Consider the following 12871-nt stretch of genomic DNA (forward strand, 5'->3'; position numbering starts at 1 on the left):
ATCAGGAATCTGAGTTTCAGGCAGGTAGCACTAATAGACTTTATTCAATTTCAAATAATCTTCTGTAAATCATAGAAAAATAGAGTCTTCTGGTTACAGGCTGATCTGATGCCAACAGTGGCACAGAAATTACACATCCTTTACATGGAGAGGTAAAAAGGGAGTGAGTGCATAAATCTGTGGGTGTCGGGGCTCAGACAGGCTCTAACCCCTCTGCAGCATCCCAGGGGCACGTTAAAGGCTGGCTTTCCCTCAGTGGAAGCAAACTCTAACACTGTTCCAGTTTAATTGTGCAAGGAGGGGTTCTGGATTTCCAGATGAGGTGTTTGGGATCTGGGAGGGCTTGAAGAACTTGCTGGTTGTGGTCCCTCTGAGGAGAGTCCAGCTGGGGCAGGGCAGCCCAGGCCGTGTCCTGCCAGCCATGCCAGGCTGTCCCTGCCTGTCCCCCTCCCTGGCTGGTGACAGTCCCTGAGCCCCCAGAGCCCATCGGCTGCTGGGGCTACAAGAGATGCACCAATGGAACTTGTGACCTGACAAGGCTTTTCCTGTTGCTGAGCTGCAAGAGCCTCCCCAAAATGCAGCGCCCATCACACGCTTCTGGGCCAGGAGGAGGGCTCTGGTTTCACTGGGTGCTGCACCTGCTTCAGCATTTTAAAACGTTTTGTCACTTTTCTGATTAAAATCTGAGCTCACCAGGGAAGGGCAGACATAGACTCTAACACCCTTAGGCACCAGCTTCCTTAACCCAGCTTTGTGCTAGAGGCAGTTTACCTTGCTGAGTCTTACAACCACTCAGCACTGCCCAGGTGGGCAGGGACCTTCCTGAGGTGCCTGTGGCTGGCACTGCTCACCCGCATCCCTCAAGGTTAGGAAGGAACCAGCCCGTTTCCTTTCCTGCTGCTGCTGTGGGATTCCCTTACCTAGTGCCCTGCATCCCATCACGGCCCTGGGGATGCAGCCCTGGGGGCTGGGGCTGGAGCAGCAGAGGAGAGGGAGCCGTGGCTGAGCGAGGGGCGTTCCTGGGCTGGGTCACCTCAGGCACGGTGACTCTGTCCCGCTCAGTGCTGAGGGGCTGTGCAGGGGGCACAGTGAAACACCTCCTCTCTTCCCATCTGGGACTCTAAAGTGAGTCCTGAGTGTCCTCTGGCTCCCGAGTGTCCTCTGGCTCCCAGGCAGCAGCACTGGGGGTGTGTGTGGCCTCCCCGTTGATGTCCCTCAGGGGGTGGTACCGATAGTCCCCGCGCTGCCGCTCCGACCGCGCCCTCAGCACCAGCCCCACGTTCCCCAGGGCACTGAGCACCAGCAGCAGGGCCAGGCCACAGCTCAGGGACAGCCACGTGCTCCTGGGGGACAAGAAAAACCCGCATAGGCAACATCTCGGCCTGTGTCACATGTTCCCAGGGTGCAAATCATTTGTCAAGGACTGCCCTCAGCCTTCCCAAGTTTGTGGTCCTGCTCTCAGGCAGGAGAGAATCAGGGAATCCTTTAGGTTGAAAAAGCCCTCTAAGATAATCAAGTCCCCTGGTGTGCCAAGGCCACCACTAACCCATGTTCCCAAGTGTCACAGCCACAGGCTTTTAAATCCCTCCAGGGATGGTGACTGCCCTGGGCAGCTGTGACCACCCATTCCATGAAGAAATTTCCCCAATACCCAAATCTCCACTGGCACAACTTGAGGCCATTTCCTCTTGTCCTGTCCCGTTCCCTGGGAGCAGAGCCCGACCCCCCCCCCAGCTCCCCCCTCCTGTCAGGGAGTTGCAGAGCCAGAAGGTCCCCCCTGAGCCTCCTTTTCTCCAGGCTGAGCCCCTCCCATGCTCTGTGACAGCCTCTGAGGCACACACTGTGTACCACCCACTTACTCTGACAGAGAGAATCTTTCTTTGCTCCTTTCCTTATTCTGGGAAGCCACACACTGTCCAGCTGGAAAACAAAGAGGGAAGAAAGGCAGTGTTGGGGAGGAGGGTGTAAAATTCCACTGAAAAAAAACAAGCTTAAGCAGAGCTGGTGACTAAACCAGCACTAAGGCTGCTCTTTCAACTGTTTTTGACAACCCCCAGGCCCTGCAGGTACCTCTGAGCAGCTGCTCCTGCAGTGCCCTGTCGTGGGTGGTGTTGCAGCTGCCGGTCTGGGGGTCGCAGGGACACGAGTGCTCACACACACACTGGCTCTGGCAGCTGGGCCCAAACCAGCCCAGGGGACACTCTGGGGAGTTGACACAAAGAGGTTGGTCATTGCCAAAGCTCCACCTGCTCTGGAACCACCCAGGCTGTGGCTGCAGCTCCTCCAGCTCAGCTGAGCCTGCAGCAGCCTGGGAGCACCACGCTGGGAGTTCTCTGCTGCCCCTTTGTGTGTCAGGGGGAAGTTTCAGGGATCACAGAATCCCAGAATGGTCTGGGCTGGGAGAGACCTTAAAGCTCATCTTGTCCCACCCCCTGCCATGGGCAGGGACACCTTCCACTAGACCAGGTTACTCCAAGCCCTGTCCAACCTGGCCTTGGACACTCCCAGGGATGGGGCAGCCACAGCTTCTCTGGGCAACTCCTCTGGGATGGAGCTGCCTAAGCATTCCCAGGCTGGAACTCCATCCCTAATGGAATGAGGCACACGTGGAGTTTACACCCTGCTGTAATTAACTTGTTCACTGGGATCCACAGGGCCCCAAGTGCCTCAGAGAAGCTGGAGTGGTGACACAAGGGAGAATAGCACCAGCCCCATCAGCACTGGCACAGGGACAGCCACACCAGGAAGGTGGGATGGCACAACAGCCTCTGGAGCACTCCACAGACACTGACCTGGATCACCTGAAGCCTGGGCTACAGGCAGGGCCTGGTGCAACACCCTGGAGCAGTGGATGATCCTGTTCTACACTCGGGAGTTTTGGGGCTGAGACTAAACAGAAAACCACAATTTTCTGTTGATGAAGGAAACTCCTCCTTCCTCTCTGCCCTTGCTTTCCTTTTTAGCCCACTTGGGTAGGACAGGAAGAGCTGGGAGCCAGCAGGTGACACTCCAGCTGTGACGTTCAGGCCTGAGCCCCCCTGGCAGAGCTCCCTCTTGCTTTTCCTACAAGAGGTGGCTCAGAGGTGACACAAAACCCTCTCCCAGCCCAGGTGGCCCTTCAGAGCAGCCCTTACCGTGCTCACAGCTGGTGCCATAGAACCCAGGGGGGCAGGAACAGGCTCCATGCACGGGGTCACAGGAGCCACCGTGCTGGCACTGGCACTTCTGGCTGCAAGATTCCCCATAGAAACCAGGAGCACAGGCTGCAGAGACAAGCGGGGACGTCATCAGGGCCCTCACTACACAGTGACACGCCCCAGCACAGCCACAGCTTGGGGTGTGTTTGGCCTTTCCCTCCCTGCTCCCTCTTGGGAAGTGGTCCCAGTCCCCTCTCCCTGGCTGGGAGAAGCAGAGTGCAGTGCAGTGAGTATTTACCTTCTGTGCAGTTGCTGCCAGTCCAGCCGGCGTCACACAGGCACCCAGCTGTGCAAACACATGGAACAGCCATTAATGACAACAAAAAAAAACCACTTGGAAACAGCAGGGACCCAAAATTAGGAGCCTCTGCCTCTTGAGGTGCCCCCTTACCCCTGCCAGGAAACGCCCAGAAGAGGAACCCTGCACTCACACCCAGGGTGGGTTCACCCACTGCAGCTGCCAAAGGCAGCAGAATCCCTGCGGAGGGGATTCCCTGGGATCAACTCTGGGTCAGCTGCTGCACCCCTGCACCCACCAAGCTCTGCCCAGGCACTGCACTGGTGCACACCTGAATGAGAGCTGAACCAGAGCACAGGTAGAGGAGAACGGGACTGAGCAGCACAGAGGGGCAGAAGCTGGGGGTGAACATTCCAGCAGTCCCTGGCTTTGAAATGAGTTTATGAAGAAGTGGCAATGGCACAGTGATAAAAATCATGAAGTGGGAGAGACAAGTAAAGAAGGAACAGTAAAGGGACAGGGCAGAACCAGCTGCTGCCACGCACCATAATACACTGCCCTGCCTTAAAAAAACCTGAAGCAACCCCGGGGCAGAAAGGGAAACTGAGGCCCAGAGTTTGACATCAAGGCTTATTTCAGGCCCAGTTCCCAGGCCTGAGCCCAGCCCAGCCCTGCTGGCTCCTGAAGGCAACATGTTCTGCTTATCCCCAGTGCTGCTCCAGCCGCTGCAGGGCAGGGGGAGGGCAGCCCCGACCCCCAGCCAGGCCCAGGACGTTCCCAGCGCCCAGGGCAGCACCCACAGCCCCCGTGCCGGACTCACAGGGGGTGCAGAGGCCGTGCAGGCTGCAGTTGGCAGGGCCACAGTCCAGGCTGTCGCAGGCAGGGCCCGTCCAGAAGGCCCCGGAGCAGCGGCAGTGCCCGGCCTGGCACAGCCCGTGCCCGCTGCAGTCGGGGGGGTCACAGCCCGGCTCGTGCACACAAACCACGGTGGAGACGCGCCGGGGGCAGCGCCACGTGCTGTCAAAGGAGCTGGGGGGACACAGGAGGGGACACAGGGGGGGACACGTGAGCTGTGCAGACACTGCGCTGCCCCAGCCCCACCCAGAACCAGCCGATACAACCCCACAGACTGTCATCCCCATTCACACTGGCCAACAAGAATGTTAATAATAGGAAAATATAAACACAAAACTAGATTTGAGCCGGTGTTTTAACTAACCATTAAATCCCCATTGGATAGGAGTAATTTCAAACATGGAATTAGAGAAGCAACAAACAAAATCCCCCTTTAAGCAGTCTCAGCTTCCCCAGTTTTGGCATCCAACACACCTTTCCCTGAATGTTATTTGCTTTGATATAAATTATATCATTGCAGTTATGGTAACTGAGTGTTAAATCCCTCCATGTTTACAGTCAGAGATGACTAAAAAGCTGAATTTAAAGTAAAATGTTCTTTAGGTTCTGCCCTGAGGCAGGGCAGGATCTCCGAGGTAGTGGTTCACTTCCATAAGCTGCTGACAGATCTCTCTAATTCCCATGAAAGTGCAGCTCTGGATCTCCCAGTCTAAGAGCTGCTGCCTTATCTGATTCCCACATCAGGCCACTCAGTCACAGCTTTGCTGCCTGTCTGAAACCAGCTCAGCTTTAATCCTGGATGACTGAGTGGAAAAAATATGGAGTCACTCAATTGCTTAAAACTTTAGAGCCTCTCTCTCCCCCAGATCCTGTCACCTGCCTTTGCTGTGCCCTCCTGGTTGAGCTGGGGGCAGGACTGGGCTCTGCATCCCAACAGGAGCTGCAGGGCCACCTGTGCAGCCCTGGGCACGAGCCACCAGCACCTACCAGTGCTCAGAGGGGTAGTTGGCGAGGGTCCCATTCAAGACCAGCGTGGCAGAGCCTCCACCATCCAGGTTGATGGCATTGATGACTCCCTGCTGCTTCAGGAATTCTGCCATTTCCCACAGGTTGACCCTGCAAAGCAAAGGTGATTTGTTGATTGACTTCAATGAAGCTGCTGTGGTAGAAGCCTGTCCCTCTCCTTGGTGGAAGGAGCAGCTCTCCCATCCCAGCCACCCTGACTCGCTGTCTGGGGGCTGTGTGAGCCCTCCCTGGCTCCCTTGAGCTCTGTGAGTCTCTACTTTAAAACACATCCCTGGCAGCTGCAGAGTTGCTCCAGTTCAGGCATTTCAGACCTTCCCCAAGCCCTTACCCCCTGGATTCTGTCTGTCCATCCACGTGGACCAGGACCAGCCGGCCCTGGCGGTCGTGTCCCACCGCAGTCCTGGCCGAGATCACGTTGATGAACTTGTCGAAGGTCCCTGCGCAGGACATGGAACAATTCACACCCCAGCTGGGCCAGAACGGGCTGGTCACACACCTCTGTCTGCAAAACAGCTCCCAGCAAGGGGCTCATCTGAACTGAACCAGTGAGAGCACAGCCTGGGCTCCTCCTGTTCATCCAAGCCCCAGAGAAGTGCTCTTGATTAAGTTTTTGTCTGGCACAGAGACAAAGCAAGGGATTCACCAGCCCTCAGTTTTAAACTCCTGTAAGAGGCAACTTCTCTGAGTTTCTCTTCACAGGTTAGATTGGATATTAGGAAGAAATTCTTCCCTGGGAGGGTGGTGAGGCTCTGGCACACGTTGCCCAGAGAAGCTGTGGCTGCTCCATCCCTGGAAGTGTCCAAGGCCAGGTTGGACAGGGCTTGGAGAATCCTGGGATATTGCAAGGGAGGTTGGAACAAGACAGTCTCCAAGATCTCTTCCAACCCAAACCATTCCATGATTCCATGAAAGTGCCCCTCCTTCCAAGAGCCCTGTGGGAAGGACAGTCCATGGCCAGGCTCCCCAGGGTTTACCTGTGGTTTGAGTGTCCCCACACTCGGCGTCCCGGCTCTCATTGATGTAAACTTCTCCATTTCTGAGGAGCCAAACCACCCCACTCACAAGCTGCACAAAAGGGTTTGTTTGATCCAAGACATCCTCCTCAGACAGGTAACTAGGAAAGAGAGAGCAGGAGGGGTTACCCACAGTCACAGCAGTGTCATGTAAAAGCCTCTCCTGCTGCCAGCAGCAGGGAGAGGGGGAGAAGGTGTTGGAATGAAGGTAGTTACATCCAAAACCAGAGGCCAAGAAGTGTGAAACATCACTTTAACAGCCAGAGTGGCCTCTGTTCTCTGCTCTTCTGCACAAACCCACAGCTCATGATGGTCCCAGGCCACTGTGCCTGAAACAACTCCTGCCAGCAATGTGGCCAGTGGACCTGAGCCAGGATAACAAGGGCAGAAAGCATCTGGCAGAACACAAGGCCAGAGCCACTGCCAAAGGCTCAGGGATCTGTGGAAGCAGCTGTAACATCTTGTTGCCTGTCACCTTCCATCCTCCACAACTGCGACACCAAACAGCTTTGGAGAGGATTTGGAGCTACAGCATCCAGCCTCCTGCAGCTGCACGGAGGAGAAGACTCAGCTGGATGCTCCCCTCCATCTGGGAAGAGCTTCCTCTGCTCCTCCAGACAGCAAACCCTGTCACCAACCAGCCAGGCAGTAAAAGCGCTGCCCAGCTGCCACTTCCACGCCCAGGTGTTGTGTGTCACCATGGGGTGCTTCCCAAGGGATATTCCTCTCTCAAGGATCAGGGTGATGAGTAACACCTGCCTCACCAGAGCCTGGTGCTGGGTGATGTTTGTAACAGGAGAGACACGAGCAGGGGCTGCAGCTGGACAGCTGAGCTCTGGCTGTAAGCTCTGCCTGTGCTTTTGGGTTTAAAACTGACTCTTTTGATGTCCTGTGGGAACTGGATGCTCAACTTCTAATTGTTTAGTATCCATGACTGTGGGCAAACAAAGCGTTTTGCTTTGTAAAAAAGTGTAATTGCAAATACCTGAATGAAAAACATGCAAAAAGAACTCCCTCTCCCCATGGGAACACAAAGACAACACAAACACGGCTGAAAATGGATCAAACCACACAACAGCTTGGGCATTTTAAAGCCTGAAATCCCCCATTATCAGCCCAGAAAGGGGCAGCAGCTCTGCAGGGTGGGGGTAACAGTGTGCCCTGTGCTCTGTCCTGCTGGTGATGATGCAGTGAAAGACTGAAGGGTGAATTACTTTCCCCACTGCCCTGACAGCCCAAATTATTTACACTCAAACTATTTCTAGGGTCATGGTTTGGGAGCCACAAAGCCACCGAGGACCACTAACAGGGACACTCTGCCAGAGCAGGAGAGAGCAGGGCAGAGCTGAGGTTAAGGACCAACAGTGACCTTGCAGTTGCTGTGGGTCCCCTCAGCAGAAGCCCCCTCACTACACCTCAGGCAGCCCCTGTGCCACAGAAGTGAAGGCCTTGGTGCTCAGGGCTCTCAGAGAACAGCTGCAGGATAAAGCCCTGGCTTGGCACAGTCAGTGTGGCTTTGCAGGGACCCTCACTGAGGCCTGGGTGGGAGCTACCAGAAGGGTGGGGAATGCAGCCAGCAGCTGCAGCAGCTTCCAGGCTGCTGCTCCATCTTCTGAGACCATCAGAAGGACCCTGGGAGCCCTTCTGGGCCCTTTAGGCTTGCTGCAGCTCCTGGGGCCCTTCATTCCAGGGAGCACTACAGTTCCTTTGCCAGCTATTCCTCATCTGAGGGTTCTGTCTCCAGCTGCTTGGGGAGTGTCACACACCAAGGTGGGCAATAAAGCCACTGGCACCTACTTTGTACCAGCTAAAGTGTGGCTGGACCAGCAGGCCCAGGGCAGTGCCCATCCCTGTGCTGGCACTGCTGAGGCACCTCCAGCCCTGGGGACAGTTCTGGGCCCCTCAGACAAGAGACACTGAGGGGTTGGAGTTTGTCCAGGGAAGGGATCAGAGCTGGGGAAGGGGCTGGAGCAGCAGGAGCAGCTGAGGGAGCTGGGGGGGCTCAGCCTGGAGAAAAGGAGGCTCAGGGGGGACCTTCTGGCTCTGCAACTCCCTGACAGGAGGGGGAAGCTGGGGGGGGGAGGGGTGTCAGGGTCTGCTACCAGGGAACAAGGGACAGGATGAGAGGAAACGGCCTCAAGTTGTGCCAGAGGAAGTTTAGACGGATATTGCGAAAACTTCTTCATGAAAAGGGTGGTCAGGCCCTGGCACAGCTGCCCAGGGCAGTGGTGGAGTCACCATCCCTGAAGTGTTCAGAAAACAGGTTTGCCCAGAGAGGATGTGGAGTCTCCATCCTCGGAGATGTTCAAAACCCACTGGACATGGCCTGAGCAGCCTGCTCCAGCCAACCTGTGCTGGATGAGGCTCCTCCTGAGGTTCTTTCCAAGCCCAGCCTTTCTGTGCTGCAGCCAGAGCAGACTCAGAGTCCACTCTGTCTCTTCTCTTGGGGAGGACAGAGCCCTCCCCCACTTCAACCACCATCAAGTGTCCTTGCTGTATGTTGGGAGAGGAGACACTGGAACCTAACCAGCTAGAGATCATCACAGTAACTTATCCAGCTTCCTTTCATCCTAGGAGAGATAGCTGCGTGGGGTAAAACATCCCTAACTTCTGCATTCAAAGTGTGCTTCTACTGCAGCTGGGAGAGCCAAGGAGGCAGTGCCTGGGATGAGCTTCCTGCCCCAGTGATGCCCAAAAGCCTTCACCGTGGAGAGTGCTCTCTACACAGCCCCAGCTCTTACCCGAACACCATGGTGCCATCCTTCCGGATGCCAAACTGAGCGTTCTGTAGCCCTCCAGAGTTCCTCACCAGCTTCCCATCGCTCACAACGTTCCCCAGGCACTCTCCGGTGTCCATGTTGAAGTACCCGCCGTTCTGGGCCACCAGACAGTTCCCGAGCTGGGCTGTCTCCTGCACGGTGGCTCTGCGCTGCTCCCGGCAGCCGCCGGCGCCGCCCGGCTCCAGCACCGACAGGGTCCGCAGGGGGTTCCTCACGAACGTGAAGTGCCCGTAGAGCACCTTGCGGCCGCTGCCCTCGGGGGGGAGGTACGAGACGAACGTCCTGGTGGCGGCCACCGGGCCGGCCGTGCTGGTGTCGCCGGGCCACGCCTCGTGTGTGACATTGCCGTACCTGCGGGGCTGGCAGTCCCGGACGTGCCGGTGGCCGTGCCGGGGGCCGTGCCGGCCCGGGGAGTAGGGCTGGAGCGCGGGGTCGCCGGGGGGGCTCCTGCAACGAGAACACGCGGCTGCCAAGGCTGCGAGCGGGGAGGACGGGAGCGGCTCCGAGGGGGCACGGCCCCGCTGACACCCCGGCCGTGCTTCCCCCGTGTCCCCGGGGTGATCACCGCGGTTCGGGGGGTCTGTCCCGCTCAGTACCGCACCACCAGCCCGGTCTCGGGAGCCGGGGAAGGCCCCGCCCCGGGGCAGGCGGTGCCCGGACACTCACCCGGCGCCGCGGGCCACCTGCAGCCAGCCGAGCACCGCCAGCGCCAGGACCGCACCGACCCCCGCCCGGCCCGACCCCCGGCCCGGGACCAGGCCGACCCCGGCCCCCGCCGGCCCCGCCGCCCGCCCGGACCCCCCACCCGCGGCCCCCGCTGCCCCACACGCCGCCATCTTGGCGGGCGCTCGGCGGGCGGCGCCGGCAGCGCCCCCTGGCGGGCGGCGGGAACGGGCGGGGGTCGGTTCGGGGTCGGGACATTGATCCCTGAGGGAGATGGTCCGGGATAGAGAGACCCCTGAGGGACACGGACCGGGACAGAGACCCCGAGGGACACAGACCGGGACAGAGACCCCTGAGGGACACGGACCGGGACAGAGACCCCTGAGGGAGATGGTCCGGGATAGAGAGACCCCTGAGGGAGGTGGTCCGGGACAGAGACCCCTGAGGGACACGGACCGGGACAGCACTGCGAGGGTCCAGCTCCTTGTCCCCACCAGCTCTGACACTCCCGTGTCTCACACACAACACAGCACATAGGGCCCTTACAGCCACTGCAGTTCCATCGTCCTCGTTCAGAGGATTAGGATACTGTCTAGTTTCCAGAGGGGAAAAATAACTACATCAAGGGGATGATTTGGGCAGATATGGGTTTTCCTACTGTAACTTCAGTGGCTGGATCGTGTGGTACACATTGGCAGAGTTAGGATGAAAATGAGAGGTGGTTTACAAACCTGGGATTTTTCTCTTTCAGTAAATGTCTGAGTCAAATACTGGATTAAAAACAGCAAATCTTAGAATCATGGAATGGTTTGGGTTGGAAGGAACCTTAAAGCCCATCTTGTTCCACCTCCTGCCATGGGCAGGGACACCTTCCACTAGCCCAGGTTGCTCCAAGCCCCATCCAACCTGGCCTTGGACACTTCCAGGGATGGGGCAGCCACAGCTTCTCTGGGCAACCTGTGCCAGGGCCTCACCACCCTCACAGGGAAGAATTTCTTCCCAATATCCCATCTAACCCAGCCCTCTGGCAGTGGGAAGCCATTCCCCCTTGTTCTATCGCGTCATCAGAATTCCCTCTCCAGCTTTCTTCAGGCACTTGATTCTGTAAATGTTGTGCTCCAAAGGCAGGTATCGCCCCTGTGCCTGGGGGAGCAGGGCAGTGGAGCCACAAGCCCAAGGCCGTATTCCAGGTGGAGAAGCTGATGTTTCCATGGCTAGTGCCAAAACAGGGATAATGCCTCAGCTCTCCCAGGGTAACTGTACCTGGTACAGGTAAGCTTGCTGCTGTCTCAGGTACCTTGCAGGTGGAAAAATGTACTTTTATTTCACAAATTAACCACGAAACTCCTATAGCACAAGCCACTGAATTGATATCTTAGCTAATGGGTTACTACATCTCCACTTTCATTCAGCTGTGGAGAGCTGCAGGAGTCCTGCTCGTGTCTCCAGCTGCAAAGAAGCTGTCCCGTGGAACTCCAGGGCGGACTACATGTGGTTTCCATGGTCTAAACTCAGCTCTGTGTAAAGCATGAGTAGAGTACTGCAGGAGTTCACTCAGGATCATGCTTGGTCTTCAACTTTTCGCAGGGAACTAAGGGTTCAGGAGGCTTCACCCCATTCCCAAACTCACTCTGTCTTTTCTGCAGCTTTCAAGAGAGGCCGGGATCATAACATGGGGTGTAGAACCCACAGGCCAAAAGCTGCCTTTGGAATCCACAGGGAACAGAAACTTCTTGCAAAGTGGAATGAAAACAAAGCAGTATTTGAAAACTCAATAGTCTTTCCTCTCCATATAGTGAATTTTCTTTGCAGTTAATTTCCTCTCTAAAGCAGCCCCTTCCACCTCACTAATATTAAGTGTAAGTGGAGTATAAGTGACTTGTTTTTGCAGAGCTTTTCAAAGAGGGAAGGGTGGCATTGCCAGAATTTCAGTGTTTGTTTGAGGTGAGACATGATTTCGTCACTGATGGAAATAACTACCTGTTGTTAAAAATAACAAGTCTCCATTTCAAGCATGGCACAAACACATTCACCTCCCCAAAATACAGAGTCTAAAGTACAAGTATGTACTTGTATGTATGTACAAGTATGTACTTTGCTGCGCAAACACCTTGTGACCACACTGGGCTGAAAGAATCTCAGGAGCTGAGCTGTCCTGGGCTTTGGTATGAAAACACAGCCCTAAACCTAATGTAGGTCTTAGTCTAAGTCAGGCTCTAAAGCCATCACCTGATACTAATACCAGCAGGTACCGAAGAGAATAAAATGAATTTCATATTTTAGAGCATAGTGGTCATTAGAGGAACACCAAGGCCAGTCCTACCTGTGAAAAATCACAGGCTTTTCATCTCCAGGGCAGTGAACAAGGCCCAGGAGAGTCTCAGCAGCACCAAAACAGGCTGTGGGCTCAGCACTGGGCTACCTGCAGCATTTCAGGCCACCTACAATTGCTTCCAAATTGAGGCTATTCTGCAACAAGCTCCTTTCATCTCTGTTGTAGCAGGAGTTGCACTTTAGAAATTGAGAAAACAGGAGAACAAACATAAGAAGTAAATTACCTTGCTGTTAAAAATGGCAATAATTTATCTCATGATGATACAGCACAGCTTCTGTGCTCTGAACCCTGGTTGTGTTTGTGAGGACTGTTAGTCCATACTCTCACAGTGCAGGTGTGATTGGTGCAAATATTTATTACTTAGATATTCCGTGTTAATATTTTCAGTGCAAATTCAGAAAATGCAATTTTTAAAAAGGTTTGTACTACATATTTTATGTGTCAGTAGAAGTAGCAAAGGAGCAGCAGGTTTTTGTGAGGTTTGCTTAAGACATTTGAGTTGGAGACTCCTGGAATGAGTGAAGTTCCACCAGTCAGAGGGATTTTGGCTGCTCTGTCTCTGTTTATTGCACTCACAGCAGTCCATCAAGTGGAGGAGGACTGGGAATGGAGCTTAAATAGACTATTTCTAGGGTAGACAGCAAAACTTTCTGAAATGTTTCAGGAAGAAAAGACAGGAAATTCTTTTGAAAAACACAACTGCTATTCAATAAATAGGAAAAATTTTACAGGCAGAAATCAGTTCTCTCTCAAAATGTCTTTCT

The 12871-nt window shown here is 55.3% G+C and overlaps 1 protein-coding gene across 1 annotated transcript; it reads right to left on the reverse strand.

Annotated features, from left to right (window-relative positions):
* Positions 1–14: 14 nt before the first annotated feature.
* Positions 15–9945, reverse strand: NAGPA (N-acetylglucosamine-1-phosphodiester alpha-N-acetylglucosaminidase). The gene is made up of 11 exons (XM_027693676.1): positions 9776–9945; positions 9071–9556; positions 6291–6430; positions 5645–5753; positions 5278–5406; positions 4256–4464; positions 3436–3483; positions 3135–3263; positions 2071–2202; positions 1860–1920; positions 15–1343 (listed from the first exon to the last, which is right to left on the reverse strand). Exons 1-11 carry the CDS (start codon positions 9943–9945, stop codon positions 1121–1123), a joined length of 1836 nt encoding a protein of 611 aa, XP_027549477.1. The 3' UTR covers positions 15–1120.
* Between the last annotated feature and the right edge of the window lie 2926 nt (positions 9946–12871).

The sequence above is a fragment of the Neopelma chrysocephalum genome, unplaced genomic scaffold, assembly GCF_003984885.1.
Source record: "Neopelma chrysocephalum unplaced genomic scaffold, ASM398488v2 Primary Assembly neopelma1_93, whole genome shotgun sequence".
Lineage (NCBI taxonomy): Eukaryota > Metazoa > Chordata > Aves > Passeriformes > Pipridae > Neopelma > Neopelma chrysocephalum.